The sequence below is a fragment of the Miniopterus schreibersii genome (assembly GCF_964146895.1).
Source record: "Miniopterus schreibersii genome assembly, chromosome: 12".
NCBI classification, from domain to species: Eukaryota; Metazoa; Chordata; class Mammalia; order Chiroptera; family Miniopteridae; genus Miniopterus; species Miniopterus schreibersii.
In genome coordinates, this window is record NC_138112.1 from 61,176,573 (window position 1) to 61,200,331 (window position 23,759).

The window sequence follows — 23,759 nt, forward strand, 5'->3', positions numbered from 1 at the left end:
CCAAACTTGATGTACAATCAGGAATGGTTTTAAGTGAACGAGAAAAAATAATAAATAAATAAATAAATAAATAAATAAATAAATAAATAAATAAATAATAAAATAAACTGGACCCACTACCCCCTATTGCTAGAGGCTTATGCTATCTTTCCTGCGTCAGGAGGAACTAGAGTTTATGACTTCTCATACAGCTTGCACTCCCACCCCTCATCCTATTTTTCTCCCTTTAAGATCAGTTTTCTGGCCAACGTGAGATCTTTTAAGGGCAGAAACGCAGTCCTCCTGGTCGGTTCCTCCGCTGGGAACCAGCAGCTCGGGCAAGCACCGCGCGTCCCGGCGGCAGCGCGCCCGCCGCCTTTTGCACCTCCCGGCGTTAGAGGGCAATAAAACCCCGGGCGGCGCTGCGCCTGTCGATTAAAGGCCGCTCCCGACGCGCGCGTCCCTACGTAGACGTTGGGGGCGGAGCCTCGGTGTGCGCGGTGACTGGAGGCGGTGCTGGCGGCAGCTAGGGGCTTAATAGTGCGGCTCGCGGGCTCGGGGAACTTCAGGGGCGGCGGTGGCGCCGGCGAGGACGACGACGACAGCGGGAGCGGGCCCTCGGCTTGTCGCTCACCATGCCGACCGTGGAGGAGCTTTACCGCAACTACGGCATCCTAGCCGATGCCACGGAGCAAGTGGGCCAGGTGAGTCCCCGAGCGGCCTGCAGGGCCCGGCGCTCCGCGGCCTTTCGGAAGCGCTGCCGGGGCCGGGCGGAGGCGACTGCGCTCGGCTGCCCCGCGAGCGCTCGGCCGCGCAGGCTGTTGGGTCGGGGCGGACCCCCGCCGGGGAGCCGAGACTCCGGCGTCGCCGGGGCGAGCGCGGCCGCGGCCCCGGCTCCCCCGCCGCCCTCGGCCAGCCCTCCCCTCCGCGGCGGCGCCTGACTCGGCCCCTTCAGCCCCGTTAGTTCTCCCGAGCCCGGCCCTCTGACTTTCTCCTGAGTCTTCCCCCTGCTCTCCGCCGCTCCGTCCCTCGGGAGGTTAGATTGAGCTCTCGAGAGGTCAGAAGCGTCTTTGTTGAGGTAAAAACCTGCTGTTAATTTAGGAAGAGTGCTTTAGGAGGCAGAAGTTTGCGCGGACTGGGGTGAGGGCTCGGGGTCTCGTCGGTTCAGGACGCGGGAGGCGCGCCTTCCGCGCCGCGGCCGCCGCGCCGGGCGCTCTCCAGAGTGTTCGCAGCGGGCGCGACCGGCGATCGGTGAATGGGAAGAGAGCTGCTTTTCTTTTTTCCTTAATGAAAAGTGTTGTGGAAAACTCCGCAGGGCCGTGCGGGGGGAGGGGGGAGAGGGAGAGCAGCTTTAAATAGAGCCGCCTGGCAGCGGCTTGTCTCTGCAGCGTTTGCCCCGGACGCCTCGGAGGAGCGGTGCTGCCCACACCAGCCGTCGCCTCTTCGTGCGTTTCCGAGCCCCGGAGCTCGGAGAGGCCGAGGGGCTGATAACGAACTGTGCGTGTGCGTGTTTTGTTGGGAAAAGACACCGGAATCTCCCAGAGGGTGATCCTGCCCGTTTTTGTCAGAAATCCCATGCCGTATATATTTTCATGGGATTCTTCTGCTTAGAGTAGGAAGTGGAAGAGTCTAGTAACATTAGCAAAGCTGTGGTACTGCCCCCTCCTGGTCTCTTTTCCCGACATGTGTCATTTAGGCAGAACCTTTCTGAGCCAAGGGGGGAAAATGTTGGTGTTGGAACCTTCTTTTAACTTAACCTAGAATTGTGAATATACACTTTCAGGTATCACGGCTTTCCTTCCCCGCCTACTTCCCTTTCAGTAGGGAATTTCGACATCACCGATGGGAAATACATACTGCCTGTTGTAGATGTACGCAAGGAGAAATTCCCTAGCCGTTAAGACAAGGTGGGAAAAACTGTGCTCAATCGTAATTTGACTTTGTCATTGTTCCTGGAAGGAACTAGTAGTGGAGATAGTCTCATTCATTGTGACTGAGCTGGGAAAGATAAATCGTACGTCAGCAGAGGGAATGGGTAGAAGCTGGGACGGTGGTTCTCAGACCTCTGCGTAATGAAGTGGAGTGATTTCCGCAGCCTCAGACGGTGAATTCGGAGCCACCTGAAGTTGAACGAAACCGTAATGCTTATGAATTCCTCTAAAACTACTCAGCAAGAAAGATGGTGGGCTTCAGGATACCGCTTGTGAATTTTAACTAACAAAAGCAAGAGCCAACTTAATGAAAGGGACATCATTCACTTTTTTTTTAAGGAGAGAAAAAAGTATATTCATTCTTAGTGTAGCAAAGCCTGATTTTCATGTTAACTGATGAGATATACCGTCAAGACTTACATTTCCTGGTGGGTACCTATCTGGACGTTTCTGAGACCATATTTGAATTTCTTAGTCTAGAACTTCTTTCTCATTTTTATTTTCACCCTCTGTCCAAGCCTTGAGTACCACAGTTGCGCACGTTGCTGCCCCGGAGGGGAATGCCCTTTCCTCTACTGTCAGTACTAAGCACAGGTTCTCGGGCGTTTGATCAGCTAAATTTCCTCAAGCAGATCAGATCTTTCTCTTTTTTTGAGCCTCCTTGACACTATGTATTCATTTGTAGTACTTCAGGTTTGTGTTTTATTTCATGTGAGGACTTTTCTTATTCCTTTACTAAATTATAAAAAGTCTTGGGAGTTAAGGGTTAAGTCTTCTTACAGTTGATCCTTGAACAACATGGGTTTGAACTGTGGCAGTCCACTTAGACCATGAGCATGTATTTTCTAATAAGCAAACTGCAGTTGATAAATTCTAAAGGAAGCATTATTTAATACCTCAAAACCTTCCAGTCCCTCTGTCATCTTTCCTTTTGCAGCGCCTGCATTCCATGCACTTACTCAGCCTCCCTTTCCCCCACTCTGCCTCTACCACTCCTTCAGGTCTCCTTCTCCTGCTGTGTGTCCCTTTACCACCCTAACCCCCTTTTCCACTGTGCTCTGACCAGCCATAATAGAGCTAGCTGTTTCCCACCATTATTTTAAATTGTGTTTCAGATTTTTATGAATTTACTTAATGTTAAAATGTAGGTACTTAATTTGATGTAGTCAGAAGTGTTTTTCAGTTTAAAAAAAAAAAAAAAAATACCAAACACCCGTTAAGAGACTGTGACAGTTAGGTTTGTCTAAGATTAGATCAATATAATGCCTAAACTCTCATTTCTGCTGTGTTCTCTTACACAGGAGTACACTGGCTTTTCAGGGTGGAAGAGTGTAAACTTTACGGACTTACATGTCATGAAATAGCATTCTTTTGATATCTTTTTTTTTTTTTTTAATGGAATTTATGTCGTTTAGAACTAATTTTTAGAATTTGTTTTTTATGTAGGTTGGCAATATATGACCTAACCTTTTGACATATAGAATGCTTTATTTCATTCTAGAATCCATTGGATGTTTATTAGTCATTCCCTTCTTGATGGCCTGAAGTAAGCTCACATTTCTAAAGCACTTAGCGCATTGTCTTATACAGAGTAAACACTATGCTGTGTACACATTTGATATCATTATTATAATGTTTAAGGGTTTAAGGTTTTCTAGTAATTAAAGTTTTATTCATATGCCCAAACAGTCTCCATATTTATTACTGTTGTTTGCCAGGTTGACCATTGTCATTTAATGAAAAGACTGGTTTGGAGGATGGGGAACTAGTTGACTCTTCACATGAGTGTCTGAGGAAGAGCAGTTCTGAATTTTTTTAAAAGGAAACAAATGAGCTTTGAATGTATTATTCTGATAAGTTAAATATATGACATTAAATCAGTCTTAATGCAGAATTGGCTGTCTATAAAGAATGAATTATCGTTTTCATGTTCTGAAATATGAGGCAAAGTAAAGCTTCCTAACTTTTCTGGTATTGCTTAATTTCAGGAATGTATTCTCTTCACCTGCTTTAAGGTGCTAAGTGGAAATAAATAAATATAATTAAGTAAATGTAACACAATTCTTTGAGAATTCTGCCATGTTCATTACAGTTTTTAAATCATGATAGTCATAAGGCTCTAAGGTCAGTATTCACTAGAATGAAGAACTATTGGTACATCAACAAGCTTATCTGCTTTTTCCACTTAAAATTAGAGTCAGCCTTCTCCCTTCCCCCACTCACAAATAACTCGTGGGGGGCAGGGGAGCAGATGGCAGGAAGGTAGGTGTCCAATTGAAGCAGTAACATCCAAAAATAAGCCATATTTCTTAGCTTATTTGGCCTTTGTAAAATCTTACTTATTTAGATTCAGACAGGCTTGTTTAGCTTCTCATCATTCAAAATTGTGTTTCTTTTCTGCTTTATTGTTTTAGCATAAAGATGCCTATCAAGTGATATTGGATGGTGTGAAAGGTGGTACGAAGGAAAAAAGATTAGCAGCTCAGTTTATTCCAAAATTCTTTAAGCATTTTCCAGAATTGGCTGATTCTGCTATCAATGCACAGTTAGACCTCTGCGAGGATGAAGATGTATCGGTAAGTTTATCATTGATGCTTTCCAATAAGCTTTTTTGTTGCCATTCCCAGACATTTTCTGTGTAGTTAATGTAATTGAAGTACCAGTCCTATCAGTGCCCAATAAAATACTGCAATATGGCCTGGCACAATGTCATACCAAGGCTTAATCTACATTCGAGAAAATATATTTGCTCTTTCACCACCTTTCAACTGTGAAAAATGCATAAAATTACAAAATACTTTGTTTTGCTTGTTCATAACGGGTTGTGGCTCACATCTTTTGTATAAGTTGTTATACATTGTGCATATGAAATTAAAGTAATGTTAGTTTTCAACCAATTTATGCTTGCCTTATATTTAAAATAGTATTACATCATAAAACATAGATTCAACAACCCTAAATATTTTTCATAGCAGAAAAATAATTGGTTTGTGTAATAATTGCATGTGATTACTAGAATAAGAATTAGCCTTTAGCATTTCACTGATACAGGTTCTTGAGAATTTTCAACTATTATTTCATGACTTTTCAAATGAAATTAGTGAATTACCAACATTTCATGCAGAATTTGCTAGCTGTAACTCCTATACATTTTTTATGTTAAATTAAATAAGCCAAGACCACATATTTGGAGTTAAGTACACTACTCACAAATGTGTATTAAGTAATCAATACTAAAAATTGTAAATAGTTACAAGATATGGCATTGCCACTGTAGGCTTTCTTAAGGGATACGGATTATATGCCCAAAAGTCGTAAAAACCCCACAATTGTATATAATCAGTGTACATACCATGGTTTATAATCTCAAGTCTGTCTACTCCAGTCAGATAATTATATTTACTGTCCCCTTCCTCCACATTTTATTTTATTCTGTGAAGCTTGAACGTTAAATTGAAGCAAATTATTTCTGAAACTACTAGAAATGTCATGTTTTATATTTTTGTGACTCATAAGCCCCAAATTATGGTTTTTATGTGGTTTTAGTTTTCTTTAAAGATTGAGTTTGTTGTTTTTGTTGATGATAGTATTTGGTTAAACTTTTGTTTGAAATTTTTCCAGATTCGACGGCAAGCAATTAAAGAGCTTCCTCAGTTTGCCACTGGAGAAAATCTTCCCCGAGTGGCAGATATTCTGACACAACTTTTGCAGACAGGTAAGGAATTTTAACTACCCTTTTATATAAATATAACTTTTCTCTGAAATAATGACTCTGTTTTTAGCTTTTTAAAAAAAATTAAATTCTTTTTCCTATTTAATGGTTTGAAACAATGACTTGTGATTATCTAATTCTTAGTGTTGTATTTGTTTTTAATTCTGTTTATAAAGGCAAAATTACTAGATTCTTTGGGGAATTTTGATGCATCACGATTTCCCCCCTATTTTCTATAGTTTCATAATTGGTACCATCTTAATATAAAACCTTTCCAGGTATACTACAGCAGGTTCTCTACGTTTTTACGGAAGATGTATTTTCTCAGTACTTGAGAGAAATGCTTAGTTATATGTCTCAATGTAATCTGTGAGAATCTATGTTGAATCTTAAGTTTGAAAGTGAAGCAGATGATATTTTTCATTTATTTTATGCATTGTACCACTTTTTCTCTATCTAGATGACTCCGCAGAATTTAACTTAGTGAACAATGCCCTGTTAAGTATATTTAAGATGGATGCAAAAGGTAAGGCCACTTCTTGTTCTGAGTTGTGCCTCATTTCTTAAAAAATTGGGGAGCTCATAAAGGATAAAGCCAGAGATGTATTTCATACAAATACTAAGTGTTCTTTTTAAAAAGCTGTTTAGCTCAAGAGGTTTGTGACTTGAAAACCCAGCAGAAGTAATTACAAAAACAGTTTAAACTTTTTCATTAGAAATCTGTTGGGAAAACTCCCTTTGCTCCTAATAAAGAAATTCTCCCATAATGCCTGAGTTTTATTTATTGTAGTAATATAAAAAAGGTAAGTCATGCTCAAGCTGACTCTGAATCCATGAACAAAGTTTGTGATCACTCTTACAGTTAGAGCTATAACTCCAAAACTTCAAACTAATTTAACCAGTATCAGTGATACTCAGGATATTTATTAACTCGCTTTGGAAGAAATACTGTAAACAGAATTAAATTTAATTATGATATAGAATTAAATTCATTATGATATAGAATCAACTTGCTACACACAACTGTTTTGTTTTGCAGGGACTTTAGGGGGCTTGTTCAGCCAGATCCTTCAAGGAGAAGACATTGTTAGAGAGCGAGCAATCAAATTCCTTTCTACAAAACTTAAGACTTTGCCAGAGGAAGTCTTAACAAAGGAAGTAGAGGAACTTATACTAACTGAATCCAAAAAGGTAAGCTTTAGTCATCATTTAATAGAACTTCTCTAAAGCAAAAGCACATATTTGAAATTAGCAATATTCATCAATGTGTATAAAATGACGTATCCCATTAGAACCACTGTAGAACTTGAAGTTTTTCTTATATTGTATTTTGCACTTTGGTTACTTGTATCTGGATTGTTTCAAAATAAAAATGAAATCACATGAAATAACTGTTTTTTTCATCCTACCCCGGACACTATAAGCTCTTCAGGAGTGTGGCGCCAGATCTAGCATAGTTACAGAGGCTGAGATTCTCAAGATGTGTCACAATTAACTTTCACTTACAAAGTGCCAAAGTTTGGGAATAATTTACTTTGTTATATGTTCTGAAAAATTTCAAAATTTTCCCTAATAGCACTATTCACTTGCTTACTGATAAGATTTTTTTCAATGAGAGAGAAAGGAGCAGTTGCTCAGCTGGGAATGTCAGCATATTTTACCTGTGCCCCAACTAATAATCTGGTGGAATATGTCATGATTGCTTGTCCTTTGGCCATTGAACAGAAAGGCTTAGACCCGCTGATATGGAGGACTTACAATAAGACTTGCATGGTCTCCTATTTTTTACCATATTAGTGTGAATGAGGCTGCTTTTAAATATAGAAAACTGTATCCGATTTACTACAGAATTTCTCAATCTTTGCTATCACCCCCAGAAGAGCCTTTTTAGACTTAGCCACTCTTCCATGAAATTTTAATGCCACAGATATACTGTTATATCTTTTTATGTATTTTATGTATATTTGTGCCTTATACATAAAAAATAAAAAATTAAAATTTTCCAAGAACCAAATTTTGCCCCCTTTGCGACAGTATTATGCCCCATATTGAGAGTAATGTTCTACTCCAAAGTTAAATGGACTGAAGCTAGAAGTTATACTCTCATCAGGATTTCAGAAACATTAAGAGCAAACTGACTTCAGTAACTGAAATAAATTTGTTACACTATTTTAGTGTTAATCTTTCCCATTCAAGTGATAAAGATGCTTATTTTTAATTACTCTCTTGTCCCAGGTCCTAGAAGATGTGACTGGTGAAGAATTTGTCCTATTCATGAAGATACTCTCTGGGTTGAAGAGCTTACAGACAGTTAGCGGAAGACAGCAACTTGTAGAGCTGGTGGCTGAACAAGCTGACCTGGAACAAACCTTCAACCCATCAGATCCCGACTGTGTGGACAGGCTCCTACAGTGTACTCGGCAGGCGGTACCCCTCTTCTCTGTGAGCTCTTTGTTTTACATAGCTGCTATTCATTATTCTGTTAGCTTATATTTCTATAGATACTCACTTGAGCATTCTCCTCAAACCTTTGCATAAAAGTAGTAATATAGCAGAGTCGATATTTAGTTTATAGGGGCTTGAGTGGGGTTGGTGAGAGGCCAAAGCAGTAAGACGTTCCTTCAGAGTCTTTCTAAGAGACTTTTTAAAAGTCTTGAGAATTTTGCATTATAATTTACCATTTGGCTGAATTTCTAAAATACTTGCTTTAGTAATTTAATTTTTGTTTTTCTTTAATTTTCTGATTGTTGTTCTAGGTAGATATGCTCTTTATCTCTGGCTTTGTGCTATCTCTCGCTATTAGTGATCTGAGATGTGCATACCATAATTTGGAAAAAAGTTTAAAGGATCTGTCTTTTGTGAGACATGTACAATCTGAAATTTCAACACTAAAATTTTCCCCAAAATTTGACCTGAGAATGGAATCATTGAAAGATGTATAGACGTTGCCCTGCCTGAGTGGCTCAGTTGGTTGGAGCATCATAAAGCAAAAGGTTGTGGGTTCAATTTCTCGTCAGAGCACATAGCTAGGTTGTGGGTTTGATCCCTGGTCAGGGCAGGTATGGGAGGCAACCAGTTGAAGTTTGTCTCTCACATCGATGTTTCTCTCTGCCCTGCCCCCCTTCCTCTCTCTCTAAAAACAATAAAAACATCCTTGGGGGAGGATTGGGAAAAAAAAAAAAAAAAAGATATGCAGAGATTATTTCTGGGGTGCTCCAGGGTATGCACTGTATTGTATTTGTAGCCACAGTACTTGATGCTGTGGTGCTGTTAGCATTTGTGGAATGAGATTCTATTTTATTTGAGAGAATGTGTCTCCTTTTTTCTGACAACTCAATGTCTTTTGGATTTTTACAGAAAAATGTGCATTCCACAAGGTTTGTGACTTATTTCTGTGAGCAGGTTCTCCCTAACCTCAGCTCCTTGACTACCCCAGTGGAGGGTCTTGATATACAGTTGGAGGTAAGAGAAAATTTTTGCTTTGAGTACTGAAAAGCCATTCTTATATTTTAATAAAAATGTAAACCACTAACTTAAATCTGATTTCTAAAACAGTAGAGGTCTGGTGATGACTAGCAAGTAATCTGTCCCAGGATTAATTACATAGGAATGCTTTATGGATTCAATTAAAGGTTGTTGCAATGGGAAAGCACTGCTTAAACCTTTCATTATAGTCAGTCTCTACCTTTGTAGCCTGAATACTTTTAAATAAGGTGTTTAATTCATGACAGTTCCCATCTCTATCCACAACTGATAGAGCCAGATTTAAGCCGAATTAACACAAAATATCCTTTATCCCTTCTCCTATAGAATTGACTCCTCTCCCTTTCTCTCCTTTTGTATCTCAGCTCTAATGTTTATGTACTTTTTTTTACAGTATGTGTAATACTATCTCCTCACATTTAACCAGGTTCATCTCTATATCCCCAGAATCTAGTGCAGAGCCTGATTCTGAAAGGCACTTGATGATTTTTTAATCAAACTGAAATATAGAAACGTATTTCCCTCGTAGGTCTTTGGGATAGATAAGAGTCACTGTGTGCTGACACTTAGTTTGCTTCAGATGTTCTGGGTTTGGTCTTTCCAACTGGATTGAATAGAGCAGAGACGGACCTTGAGCATAGTGGCAATTACCGGAGACTAAATTTAACTAGAACAGAAAGTATCACGTGTTTTCCTTACTGCTTCTCACAGATCTAAGTTGAAAGTCCTAAGAGCTGGGTTTTAAGGTCTTGCCCTGCAACTGACATATATTGTGACTTGACCAGTGATACAATCTCTCTGACCTTCAGTTTCCTCAACAGTAAAATACAGGGTTGCATCTCTAAATTTTTTTTTTAGTTCAAACATTCTGATTCCATTAAAGTGCAATTGAAAAATAAGCAGTCTTAAGTAATTATCTAGAATCATTCTTACTTTATAGTCTTTACTCATTCAAGAAAATAATACTAATAACAGTGAATTGTGTATTTTAGGTATTGAAACTGTTGGCGGAGATGAGTTCATTTTGTGGTGACATGGAAAAGCTAGAAACAAATTTAAGGAAGCTGTTTGATAAGTTACTGGTAAGAACCTTTTCTTTCCCTATGTAAGTGTATAACCCCAAAGTTTAATAGTGTAGTATTAATTTCTAGATTATGGAGAACCTGATTTTGAAGTTACAGTATTGGACAATAATTCTAGGAAGTGTTGTTACCTGTTCAGGCCACATGTTGTCTAATTTTTTTTTTAATCTTTTAATCTTTGTCATTCCTTCTGTTGTCGATGCTTTGCATAAAGTATAATACAGGATTTATATAGTAGGGCTTTCTGCTATTCCTTCATCAAAATGTTTTACATTAGCTGCAGTTCACCATTCAGGTTGCTGCCTGAGTAGCAAGGCCAAGTAGCTTTAGCAACTAGGAAATAAGGTCATTTAAGTCATAATTGTGGAGAAAATAGGCCATCTGATAAAATCATTATCAGAGTCACCAGGTGATTTTCTTGTTGGATGTAAGCAGTTATGACACAGTAATAAGCATTAGGCCCATAGTATGAATTAGTCACCCAGTATCTGGTGCTCTTCCAGACCTATAATATCTACTATGGTGTAACTACTGATATGGAATACCTTTGGTAGTACTTTGAATGAAAAAAAAGTCAATACTTAAAGATTATGGACTAATATTCAAAGAAGATTTGTGGAGTTAGCATAATGTACTGGGTTAAGAGCGTGGACTTTTGAAGTCAAACCTAAATCGACTATTCAGCTTACTAACCTTTTCACCATAGGAAAGATGCCTAAGCTTTCAGAATTCCATCAACATTGAGCACCTAATAAGTGTTAGCTATTTTTATTGTCATTAGTAGTAGTAGTAGCATCTACAACATAGGTTAATATGGAGAATTGATAGCCTAGATCATTGATCCAATAGGTCTAAAAGAAACATCTTACCTAAATTTCTGATCTTGGTAGTTTTTAGTGCTTCATGCCTTAAAAGCATGCCCTACAATTAATTGAGTATATGTTTATAATTATTTAGAGCAGGTTGCAAATATCTCTATATTTTCATCTCTTAGGAGTACATGCCTCTTCCTCCAGAAGAAGCAGAAAATGGGGAGAATGCTGGTAACGAAGAACCCAAGCTGCAGTTCAGTTATGTGGAATGCTTACTGTATAGCTTCCACCAGTTGGGCCGAAAACTTCCAGATTTCTTAACAGCCAAACTAAATGCAGAAAAGCTCAAAGATTTTAAAATTAGGTGATGTATGATTGAAATAGTCCAATCCTTGACAAAGATGATGGCTATTTGATGCTCCCTGAGTTTTGTTTTCATTTTCACAAGAGCTGTCTTCCCACCCTGCCTTACCCCAGTGGAACAAAACAGAAGTGCCACAAAACAGTAATATACGCAAACATATGACACCTGTGGTATAACAAATCCATAGAGGAGAATGAACTTTTTCAAAAATGGACTCTGGCTCTCCCCACTTGCTTACGATTTGGGCAGGTTCCCTAAACTCTCTAACACCCCAAATTTTCCTCAGCTGTAAAGTGATAATAGCACCCACCTCAAAGTTGTGAGAATTAAATGAGAATGAATGGGAAGCGTTGAGCACGATGCCTGGCACATAGTGGGTACTCAGTAATAATTGTTGAAACATTTGATCAGAAGCAGGTAACTTAAGAAATTACCCTAGAAGTTAGTGTGGTCTTTGTCAGCTTCCACTGTGGCGTACCATGCCAGAGCCAAAAACTGCAGAAGGGGATGGTGCAGCCTGTCAGCCTCAGCTTCAGATACTTGCAGAATAGATCTCAGATTCAGACGTGGCTTTACAAGCAAGTGAACATGCGGATAGAGGGCTGTATCATTGGTTTTGATGAGTATATGAACCTCAGATGATATAGAAGAGATTCATTTTAAAAGTCAAGAAAACAGCTGGGTCGGATCATGCTAAAAGGAGATAATATTACTCTGCTCCAAAGTGCCTCCACCTACAAATGACTGGAGAAGTGAGAAATTGTTGAGAAGGCAATACAGTTTGTGTTTTTCAGGTGTCCTTTGTTGGGAGTATAGCTCTTAAACATTTATTTGTATTGCTTTGGTTACCTTTGTGTTATTACTAGGTGACAATGCTGTGGGATTGTTTTTAGAAAAATAAATAAGCAAATTACTCTAAATAAAAAAATGGTGCCAGGTTAAGCAGAGTGCCTAGAAGTCAGCAAGATGGAGTTAATGTTACTGACTCTTTTTTCAGATATTACGTGGGAACAGACTTAAAAAAGAGATTACTCAGGACCCTTTGAGATTTATATGAGTTTATACTAAATTCTCAAATCTGCCATTTTGTTTATTTTTAACTGGACCTTGAGGTACAAACAGGTCAAACACCGTCACTCGTTAGCAGATAAACACAGAGATTGACTTGTCTAAGTTAAAGTTGAAGTAGAAAAAGTCGAATTGATGGTTTGCTAATTAACAAATTCTTCTTCTTTTAGGCTGCAGTACTTTGCACGGGGCCTGCAAGTTTATATCAGACAACTTCGCTTGGCTCTCCAGGGTAAAACAGGCGAGGCCTTAAAAACAGACGAGGTAGGAATGCTGGGTCACATCTCTCAAGGAAATTTTTATAATAGCTGCCATTTATTACAAATTCAGACTGAATTCATACATTGACATGTAAAATTCTACTTTATTTGAACTGGTGATACAAGTCTGTGCTGAGATACATGATATTAGAAGATTGTCTACATATTTAGTTATTTGCCAAGTTACATTTTTGTCATTGTTGCAATATCTGGAATGTTTCCAGTGTGAACAGTGTTTGTTACCAAACTTAGATACATACCAGCCTTTCACGAGGGTCTCATTAGCAGCATATGTTTTAATATTTGATTGATGGTTGTACTGTTTTTCATTTCACCTTTTTGAAACCCAAATATTAACTTACATTAGGGAAAAAAGATTAAATTGTCAATTCTGTACCAAACTCTATGTATGTTTGTGTTAGGATATCTGCTCCCCTGGTCTCATCTATTTTGATCACTCTTCCTAGTGAAATATTTTAAGTTTTCATCATGTCTTTCTGTAACTTAAACTGATTGTTTTAAAACAACTCCTATGTGCATATGCCCTGTCCCTTGCTCATTTTTTCAGGTAAATTGTAGGTAACACTTTAATGTTCTAATCTGTCAAGGGAGCATAAAGATTATATGCTTTATTTACCATCTCTGTACTGGTTTAGAGGAAAAAAATAGGAATAATGATTCTGAAAGAGAAGTATAATTACTCTAGTTCTCTCTGGTAGTGGAATATGCATCTTAAAAGTTATTGGCATTTTAATGTAATTTTGTTTTCCTTTTGCAGAACAAGATTAAAGTTGTTGCGTTGAAAATAACCAATAACATCAATGTTTTAATCAAGGTAGTAAGTCTTCCTTTCTTACCCAGTCTTCCTAGCTAGCTAGAAAAGTAGTGTTCTAGTTTTGAACTACTTAAAAATGTGCAAAAGAATTACTTGTTGACTTTGTTAAAGTTGATAAATACTGATATTTTATCCTGGAATTTGAAATCACATTTAGAAAAAACTTAGCTTCCATTTCTTAAGTGTTGTGCACAAAAAGGACATTAATAAGTAATAGGTGTAAGTTTTAACAAAATTGCCTTTGTTTACTTATAGTTTTTTTTAGGTTCTTAGTCATAAGCACAAGAGCAAGAAAGATAAAGCTTTCTTTCCTAAAATTAATCTTCAAGATGTCTTCCTGTTTCTTACCCTCACCAGCACTCCGCTCCCCATACCATCAAATTCATAGAAATCTTGCCTAATTTTGTCTTTTCAGGATCTCTTCCACATTCCTCCCTCTTATAAGAGCACAGTAACATTATCCTGGAAACCTGTACAGAAGGTTGAAATCGGGTAAGAAACATATATATAAAAGGGATTTAAGTGTTCTAATATTTATGATTTATAAATATGAAAATCTGAATTCAGGTGTTACATTTGCTGTACAAAATGGTTCATTATTAAGTGATTCTTAATAAGATGTTAAAATATGACTATTAGAAGCATGACTTAAAATATAGAAGTCATAAATCCAGTGCTTATAAAATAAACTGGTGGAATACAGCCTTGGATTTTCCAGCCTTGTTTATACTCCTGTGGCATAACTAGACTTTCTCAAGTTTTGCAAAATGAGTCACTTGTATATAATCTTTGAAACTACGTAGTATAGATTAGATTATTTAAAAGCCTTGTAAATGCTCTTTGACAGTGTCTGCATAACTAAGGCACAGTTAATTTGATGACATTAGAATGTTATTTCTTTTTTTCTGGTGTGACTGTCATCTTTAGAATGTTTTTCATAACTGATACGCTAAATTACACGTGTCTCTGGTTTAATAGAATTTTTTTTTTGCTGTTCTTTTTACTGTTATAGGCAAAAGAGAGCCACTGAAGATACAACTTCGGGTTCACCACCCAAGAAATCTCCAGCAGGACCAAAAAGGGATGCCAGGCAGATTTATAATCCTCCTAGTGGGAAATATAGCAGCAATTTGGGCAACTTTAATTATGGTGAGCGTTTCCGTTTGGGTACAAGCAATATGAGAGATTAGGCAGAAGTTGTGTTGTGCTTAATTTTCATAATCAACTATGTATAGTATCATAGCTCTTTCGTGCAATTTTTCTGAGTTAGCTTGGGGAACTAGAACTGTTGGGGAAACAATTGATCCCATTCCTTTGTGACCCCTGTTGTGGGCTCATTGAACTGAGCATGCAACACTAAGCACTTAAGAAAAATACGCCTCTTGTATTCAGAGGAGCCAACAAGAAAAAAAGAAAGGAGGTTGGCATGAACCATCCATGCACAGTCTTCCCTGTTCTAGCTTCAAGACAAGAAATTCTGTGCAGTCTCCTTCAGTAATAGAACTGTAGCTTCTGGCCGATGTGTTATTAATGGTCCTACCTGGACCTTGTCAGCCTACTGCTTATCTTCCCATCTTCTGTGCTGTTTCAAAAGGAGAGGTCATAGAAATGGCCCCAGATGTTAAAGCATCATCTTGCTAGGAGGATGTGACCCATTGTGGTCTCCCTACCACCCAGAGTGCATTCCTCCTGTAAACCTAGCTCTTAGTGCCAGAAGAGCTTCCCACTAATCCATTTTTTCCCAGGGCTACTGAATGAGAAGTGGCATTTGTTTCTCACTGACTTATACCCTCATAAATCCTTTCAAAGAAGAATGGACAAAAATATCACTGACTCAGCAAATCTTGTTCACAACAAAGTTTAATAATACTAGCAATCAAGCATGCTTGTGATTGACCTTGATTACCAATCAGAATTAATTCTGCACTACAGGTTTCCCCCACTACCCAAAAGTAGAGCGTTCCTGTGAAACCTTTATAAGCCAAAATGGCATGAAGTGAAGCAATTATCTTTTAATTTATATGGAACAATTTTAGAGCATTCCCAGACCCAAAAAACAACCTACCAAATGACACATAAAACACCAAATAATACAGTAAAAGCAGGAGTGATATGATATATATATACCATGCTTTGTACATTCATCAGTCCACTCAAGCAGTATATTTTCTGTTACTGGATGCCAACTAAAAGATCACTTTGATACTAGCAGAACCAATAGTGACCAGCAACTTTCAAGGTTCTCTCTGTGTGCAAGTGTAAATGGTGGACAGAGGCAGACTCAACACACATGGTGTCTTTATTTCATTCACCACGATCGAAATGCTTAATTACATCCACTTTTACACTAAGCATAACACCTTTACAAAGTCTCTTAGGCTTTTCTGATACTTGAGGACACATCTTGCTCAAGTATGCACAAAAGCAAGATAAAGCACAGGTGCTCACAGACACTGTTCAGAGCTGTGGCAGCTTGATACTGAGATGCTGAGTGAGTGTAGTTCCCAGGGAAGGAGCTTGGCGGAGCCACTCACTGTTCATTGCATGCTGCCTCTAATGGCTTGCAGCAGAACGAACGCTGAGTACTATTTTCGCTTTTTGCCCTTTTTCTTTGAGGCAACTCTAGTGTGGGAAAGATCACTGAACTCTTATGTAATAATACGAAAATGTGCATCTCAGCCTCTTTTCTTACCTGAAAACTAGGGATAACACCGAGATCTTAAAACTTCAAAGAATATTTGTGAACCATTTTGTAAATGCAAAGGAGTTTGTGTTAAGGTAATGTCTTAAAATCAACCATTCTTAAAGTCAGCTATTATCTCAGATACTACCTTCATTTGATTTAATAAAAGAACAAACTATGGCAATACATAGAGAATTGTATTACTTCACTTGAGCAAATCTGTTACTCTGAGTTTCCAAGAGGATTCTGCCCTGTGCTTGCTAGGGAGAAGCAGATAATAATCGTGAAAATTGCAAAGCCTTAGATTGTATGTGATATTTTTTAAACAATCAATGTGAAAAACATTTTTATCCAAGACAAAAATCCAGGAGTCACAACTTCAGTTCTGTAGTCATCAAAGTAATAGAAGGGCAAACAAGCATGCCTGCTAATTGTTTTTGTGTTTAGTTTTACAATACTTTAATATTTATATAGGGGTCAACTTGTAACTGGGGTGCTTGTCAAAAATTGAATTACAAAGCAAGCTCAACTCTGATTCTTCTTATTAGAAAATAGGACTAAAATTTCTTCTGGTTTTTATATTTGGGAGTTGAATGTTATCTGCTTATGTGTATTCCTACAGTACTACAGGTGAGAATTGGTGGGCTTTAATGCCTCAAAGTTTTTCTACCTTTTTTATGCCTGTGCTTAGGAAACTGATAGCATGGCAGGAAGACAGGAGAAGCATGTTGCATTTTTTTTCTGGGATGTCAATGTTGCCTCAGAATTTGGAGGGGGAAAATGTGTTCTTTTTAAGAATAGATTTTGTTGCCCACATTTGGCAAAATCATCATAAATCTACTTTTCTATGTCAGCCAAGCTCATTTTTTGTTTTTTTAAGATTTTTTTTTTTAGAGAGAAAGAGAGAAACATAGACGTGAGAGGGAAACATCGATCTGCTGCCTCCTGCACACCCCCCCACTGGGGATCAAGCCTACAACCTGGGCATGTGCCCTGACCAGGAATGGAACCAGCAACCTTTCACATGGGATGGTACCCAACCAACCGAGCCACACCGGCCAGGGCTCATGTTTTATTTTTCCAGAGAAGAATGGATTTTTTATTTTTTTTTAACTTTTTTTTTTCTTTTTTTTTAATATGTCTTTATTGATTTCAGAGAGAGGAAGGGAGAGGGAGAGAGAGAGATAGAAACATCAATGATGAGAGAGTCATTGATCTGCTGCAGCCCCAACTGGGGCATGTGCCCTGACTGGGAATGGAACCCTGATCGGCTGGATCCTAGGCCGATGCTCAACCGCTGAGCCATGCCCAGCGCGGATTTTTTTTTTTTTTTAAGTCATGTACACTGAGGGGTTGTGAAATTTATTCCTTTTGTGTTATTAGGGAACCAGGTAGTGTTACTATCACCACCCAACCTATTACAGTGAAAAGGTGTATTGTAAAGAAAATAACTTGTACCAATGTCATGGGCCTGAGCCTGTTCACCTTAAAGAAGGGGCCAGCGTCTGATTGTCCTTCGAGTCCCTGCAGGCATATTTTGGAGCTTTTCCTTATGCAAGTTTATCACTTTACTAACCCATGCCTCTTTCATTTACTTTATGAACATCATATTGGTTTCCACACTGAGTTCAGCTTCCTGGTGCATTTTCAGTCAGATCATTTACAAACACATACCCATGTTTGGTTTTCCTTCCTGTGAACAAAGTTCCCCAGTAACTCAGGAGTACTAAATATTCTATATTTTGTTACTTGTGTTCTTTACCTTTTACCTTTTTAGGATATAAAAATAAATTTTTTAACAGCATAATTTTAATTGGGAGTAGTGGTTTTTTAAGTTAGTAATATAAGCTTGAAACCACCGGAAAAAATCAGGGAAGTGCAGAACGGTCTCTCAGGATGAAGCTCTTCAAAAAGAAAATTTGGTAACTCCTTGTCTGTTAGCTCATAGCTAATAATAATGATCTATGAGGATGTTAAGTGTGTTGATAGTAAATTTACTGAGAAATTCAGGTTTTATAATGAGTATGATGGGAAAATATGTAGACATGTGCAGTAGATGAGGCCAAGTCTTAGTCAAAAGTGCAGAGTTATAGCCTACATAAAGGTCATGACACGACCTGAATGTACCCATGGTCACTGCATCTGTCACTGGGAGCCTCCTGCCCTCAGAGCATCTCTAGTATTCTGAATGTGCTCACTGGGGTAATAAACATGATGGTTTCATTTAAATGGTCTGCATACAGATCAACTTAGAAAAATGTATCATGACATGAGAGGTGACTTTGAATCAGATCCCATTCTATTTAACAGATAAATGTTGGCTAAGCTGGAGAAAGATCTAGTTAGTTTTTTAACTCAGAATTTCTGGAGGGGAAAAAATTATCAAAACATCACCCAAATAAGGTAACTATATTTCTGGCCATAATGGCAAAAAGTGGATTGCAATACTGACTGAGTAGGAATTTTTGAAGTATCCAACATTATGGATCCAAAAATGGCAACACCAGGTTCTTTTTACTGCTCCTAATAAGGTTGCTACAATGAGGAAGTTTGAAGGTTCAATGAAGAGATTTGATCTCTGGAATAAGAAGTTTGAGACTTGATTAATTTATGTATGATGAAAAATCTAGGCTTGCTGATCACTTCAGTCAGTCTTCTTTACTGGAAAGACTCCTGAGGAATATTTCTCTGGAGCTATAAAAGAGACTAACTAATGAATCAAAGACTTATTCTACCATTTGACACAGTGATGTGATTTTTCAGCAAAAGATGTGCTTAATTTACAGTCAGTAACCTAAATATTGTACGTATATACATCATCACCTTTTGGCAGCATCTCTGAGCAGCTCATGTAGCTGATAAAGCAGTGAGGAAAGCTGTCAGCATTTATATCTACGTTTTTCTGAGTGTTGGTGCTTGAAATATTATGACCAAAATAAATTGCCTATCCATTGCATTTGAAAGGAAAATTGTGTCTAGCCTGATATTTCAAAATTGATCGATAGTTTAAGATATTTTGCATTTATGTCACCAACTTTTAAAAGCCAGTGGCTTTTTTGTTAATTTCATATTAAGTATAGAAATTTTTATAGTTTCATTAATTATCTTTGGTAGTGATAGGCACTGAAATACAGAATAGTTATAACATTGTGACCTTGAAACATCTTTGTTAATGGGATACCTGTTTAATTGAGTGCCTGCTATGACTGCATTTTGCACCTTGTCATATATTCTTTGGTACATATGTTGCCCTGGTTTTGTGTACAGATTGAATTTGTGGGTGGTGTAGAAGAATATCAATGCTGCTGTTACAGCATCTACTGCTACATTGAGAGCTCTGAGCTACATGTGCTGTACCATGAAGTCCTGAGCAAGACCTAAACCCTTGTTCGCTTTTTCGTAGAGCAGAGAGGAGCCTTCAGGGGAAGTAGAGGTGGCCGAGGTTGGGGAGCACGAGGAAATCGTAGTCGGGGAAGACTCTACTGAATAAGATGTCACATTCTTCAGCATCGTCATGAGCTTAATATACTTAATTCTACTACTCATTGGATTGCCGGGGATGTCCCTTTAAAAGGACTGCTGCCTTCAGCTAAAAACTTAATGTTCTTTATACCTTTGTATGTATGATCTACTTTTGTAACAGACCATGGTTGTGTCCAAGGTAAAACCACAGCGATATTTTTGGATGCTTTGTGCACAATCTTGTTTTTGCAATATCATCATTATTCAGGCTTCATTCATATTGTGAATCTTTTACTTTTAAACATCTTAATAATTTGTTATTGAGAGCTATACAAGTCTAAAATATAATGAAATTCAGTCTGTTCTGATAACCAGTAAAGATGATCAGTTTTAAAGGGTTACTGATTCTCTTCTCCCTTTGTCCTTTCCCCCAATGTATGGAGAAGAGTAATGGTCAGTCTTAACATTTGGTTTTCATTGTTTTTTAATAAAGCTGCTAGGCAGTGGTTCAGCATTCCTACCTAGTGTCCTGAGAGCAAAATACTTACCAGCTTTCCTAAAATGTAGAAGTATTACATTTTTAGGAGAAAGTAAGCTGCTTTGCACTGCTTACTTAACTCTTCTCCATATGTTGTAATATAAACTTTTGAATATGGGATCTTACTATTTGAATGGAAATGTGTATGTATAATATACATACATACATACATACATAAGCATATATATGTGTGTGTGTGTATATATGCATGCTGTGAAACTTGACTATACAACGTAAATCATTTTTTTAAATTCCAGGAACAGGTAATCTTTGACATGATGATTACCCTTTTGAGACTGAATCCATTATTAACTTCTTATCTAGGTTTTCCTCCCAGTAGTAAGGGATTTTGAGTCAGTTGCACTTACATGATTATTGTTATTTAAAACTAAAAATAAACAAAAACTGCATTTTCAAAGATGAGTTTGGAGATCCCTTTTGGAGAAATACAGCCAAAATATTGAATCTGATGTACATATAGCTATGTTTCTACAGGATGACATAGAATAATTTAGAATTTGGGAATTTAATAACCAGGGCAGTCCAGGAAAAGTGACTTGATAACATGCTGTACCAGTAATAAGGGATGCTCTCTGTTTGCTTTTGCCACTTTGAAGATTTTAACTTCTCAGGTTATTAATCAAAATTATTGTATAAGTTAGCCAATAGAATCTTTAGGTTAAAATAACAGACGGGGGTTTGTGGAGTGTTTAATGTCATGGGCATTTTTAGTAGCATAGGCCCTTTGCTCTGCATTTGAATGTTTCAAATATTTTTGTCCTACAGTTAATCTTCCCTCCCCAAGTTTGCTATTCAAATCCAATGTCTGAATGACATTTTCTAGTAGTTGGACATATTTTTTGAGGAATAGTTAGTGATTCTAATACAGGTGTCTTCATTACTGTTAACCTTTACATTAGGGGAAAAGCAAAACCCCTTTGTTGAAATTACTGCACATGTTTATGGGGAAAATATTTTTTGAAGACTAGAATTATACAAGGGAGCAAAAGAATTAGTCAGCTTGACTATGGAGTGGTGGCAATAATCTAAACATTCCAAAAGGCAATGAGCTGAACTTAAGCTCCCTTGGAATCTGAACAGACATAGGAATATGGAATTACCATCTGAAAACTGTGACCAGAAAGCTGGACGTCAGAGGCAGTTCAGCCAGTGGCCGAAAGCCATTTCAAATATAGGAACTATAATAGGACTACAGTTATATAAATTTGAACATTAAATGTAACTTTTTCTTTTTTTAAGAATATTTGTAAATTCAAAGCTAAGCAGAATTGACTCTAAGTTTGGTATTGAGTTGACTGTTTCTTCCTTTACCATCTCATTGTTCCCCTTCCCTTTCCTAAGGCAATAATGCACAACTTAGGTTATTTTTGCTTCAAAAATTCAAATGAAAAACTTCCGTGTGATTTTTTTTTCTTTTGCAAGACACCTGTTTATCACATTGTTCAAAAGTAAATGTTTCCTTATGCTTTTGAAATAAATTTCCTTTTGTAATTTTGTTTTGTGTCTTGATGTGTTATGATTATATCTTCAGATTCTTGGATATTCATTAAACATTTATTGATTGCTCTTCATGTGCCAGGCAGTGTGTCAGACCATGAAAATACAAAGATAGACAAGCTACTGCTCTGCCTCCAAGTTCAGCTTTAAAAGTTATCTTTAATTTTCATCCTTGGATTTATTTTTAGAAGCTAATGCACTCTTCTGAAAAAAGGATTTGGTTCTAATCAAAGTAAAACATCAGATACTTGCCAAATCATGAAACATTTCCATCCTCAAGTTAATATGCAAAGCAAGCTGGAACTTCTTGACTACCAGCCTTTATGAAAAAGTCTTCCTGAAGCAGCACCAAAGGTTAGGAGTGTTCTAAAGCTAAAGTTGAAATGGATCAGAACAAGGTAAGTTCCCTTGGTGGTCACATCCTGTGGCTTTAATACCATCCATATACTGAGGACTGACAAATTTGTGTCCATTTCTTGGAGTTTCACCGTAACCTCCCAATTCTTCCTGCTATTACACTAGACTCTATAGTCTGTTGTAAATACAGCAGCAAAGAGACATCTACTCTCACTTGAAGCTTTTCAGTGGCTCCTCATTTCAGAATAAAAATCAAAAATATTGCCATTGCTTTTCATTTCTGACCTCAGCTGCTACTCTTCCCCCTCCACGCTGCTCAAGTCAGTTTGGCTTCATGCAGGCTAGGCAGGTGCACTCCTGCCTCAGAATCATGGCACTAGCCATTCCCTCTAGCCACTCTTCCTTATGTCTGCTTGCCTAACTCCATTTCCTTCATGTACCCAAAGATCTCAAGGAATCCTATTTCATATTGCAATGCCCCTTTCTATCCTGCCAAGACTCCAGATCCCACTTACCCTTTGTTCTCTGGAGCATATAATTTGCTTATATGTTGTTTATTCCCTGTCTCCCCCGGGAGAATGTAATATGGCTAAAATGCCACAAAGTAAGGATTTTTGCATGTTGCTCACTGATAACCCCAAGCATCTCAAAACAGTGTTTGGTACAAAGTAAGCTTTCAGTAAGTCAAAGGTAGTGTTTAGGCTCTGGACATACAGGGGGAACAAGTCAGGCAAACCCATGGAGTTTCCATTTTATTATGCAGAGCCTGGTAAGCTGATTTCAGAGAGTGAGTGAGTGAGTGTTACGAGGACACTGAGGCACTCGGGGTAATCTGTAAGAGAGCTAGCAGAGAATGGTTGGAAAAAGCCTCTGAGGAATTCACTGCAGCTGATACCTGGATGGTGTTTTGGACCCGGCCTAAAGATTTCAAAGAACAGCATTTGAGATCAAGGCAACAAACCTACAGAACACCTGGCTTTGAGAATGCCAGCCTGCTAGAGAAGGGGTTGTCTCAAAGCCTGTAGCTCCTCATCTTGACCCAACTCCTAAATTCCTCATCTGCTCTGTGAACTACCTTCAGTAACTCAAAGGGCACCAGGCTCTTTCAGATACTGAGGCATGTTTCCTCTGTCTGGAAAAGCACTGTTCCCTGACAATTGCCCCCTTCATCTAGCTGATTGATCCTTCAGGTTGGACTAGACTCAACCATTCACCTGTGTGCTCCTCAACTCACTATCCTTACCCTCCATTTTAGAAACTATAGGAGGAGCTCAAATCAGTTCTGGGTGGGTAGAAAACAGCAAGTGAAATGTAATTTTAGCAAGGGTAGTTGAAACAAGTCTATCAAAAAACTAAGAAACTGTAGACTTATTCCTAGAAGTTGTACACTGATTCTCTAAAACTAATGTAACCACAAATAAGAAAATCCAGTAAAATTCTGGTCATCGTAAAGAGCTGATATTAGAAATAAGATCTGAGACAAACCAGTAATTCCTTCCATTCGTGCTCGAACATGCTGCTCCACTCAAGATGGATCTGTTTGTTTCCCCTTGAATCTTTCTTTGACCAACAGAATGCGTGACACTTTGCCAGTTCTGGCGTGGCCCTCAAGGAGCCTGGCAGCTTCTACTTTCACTTTTTCAGAGCCCTGTGCCACCCTGTAAGAAGCCTCTAA

General features: G+C 38.2%; 1 protein-coding gene across 2 annotated transcripts; it reads left to right on the top strand.

Moving 5' to 3' along the window:
* The first annotated feature begins 448 nt into the window (after positions 1 to 448).
* On the top strand, positions 449 to 21,725 carry API5 (apoptosis inhibitor 5). Of its 2 annotated transcripts, none has more exons than XM_081155512.1 (14): positions 449 to 683; positions 4,325 to 4,486; positions 5,532 to 5,625; positions 6,083 to 6,148; positions 6,662 to 6,813; positions 7,858 to 8,064; positions 8,980 to 9,084; positions 10,098 to 10,187; positions 11,182 to 11,363; positions 12,602 to 12,695; positions 13,470 to 13,526; positions 13,942 to 14,018; positions 14,539 to 14,675; positions 19,618 to 21,725. In XM_081155512.1, the coding sequence occupies exons 1-14, from the start codon at positions 615 to 617 to the stop codon at positions 19,638 to 19,640; spliced, it is 1,515 nt and encodes a 504-aa protein (XP_081011638.1). In that variant the 5' UTR covers positions 449 to 614; the 3' UTR covers positions 19,641 to 21,725. The 2 variants fall into 2 exon arrangements, with proteins under 2 accessions (XP_081011638.1, XP_081011637.1); XM_081155511.1 differs by having other exon boundaries at positions 453 to 683; positions 19,613 to 21,725.
* Positions 21,726 to 23,759: the final 2,034 nt, after the last annotated feature.

Excerpts from the sequence above, each read along its gene's own strand:
- API5 (XM_081155511.1), top strand. The coding sequence starts at position 615 with ATGCCGACCGTGGAGGAGCTTTACCGCAACTACGGCATCCTAGCCGAT. Across the intron at positions 6,149-6,661 it reads ATTTAAGATGGATGCAAAAG|GGACTTTAGGGGGCTTGTTC; the intron begins GTAAGGCCACTT and ends TTTGTTTTGCAG. Across the intron at positions 14,019-14,538 it reads GTACAGAAGGTTGAAATCGG|GCAAAAGAGAGCCACTGAAG; the intron begins GTAAGAAACATA and ends TTACTGTTATAG.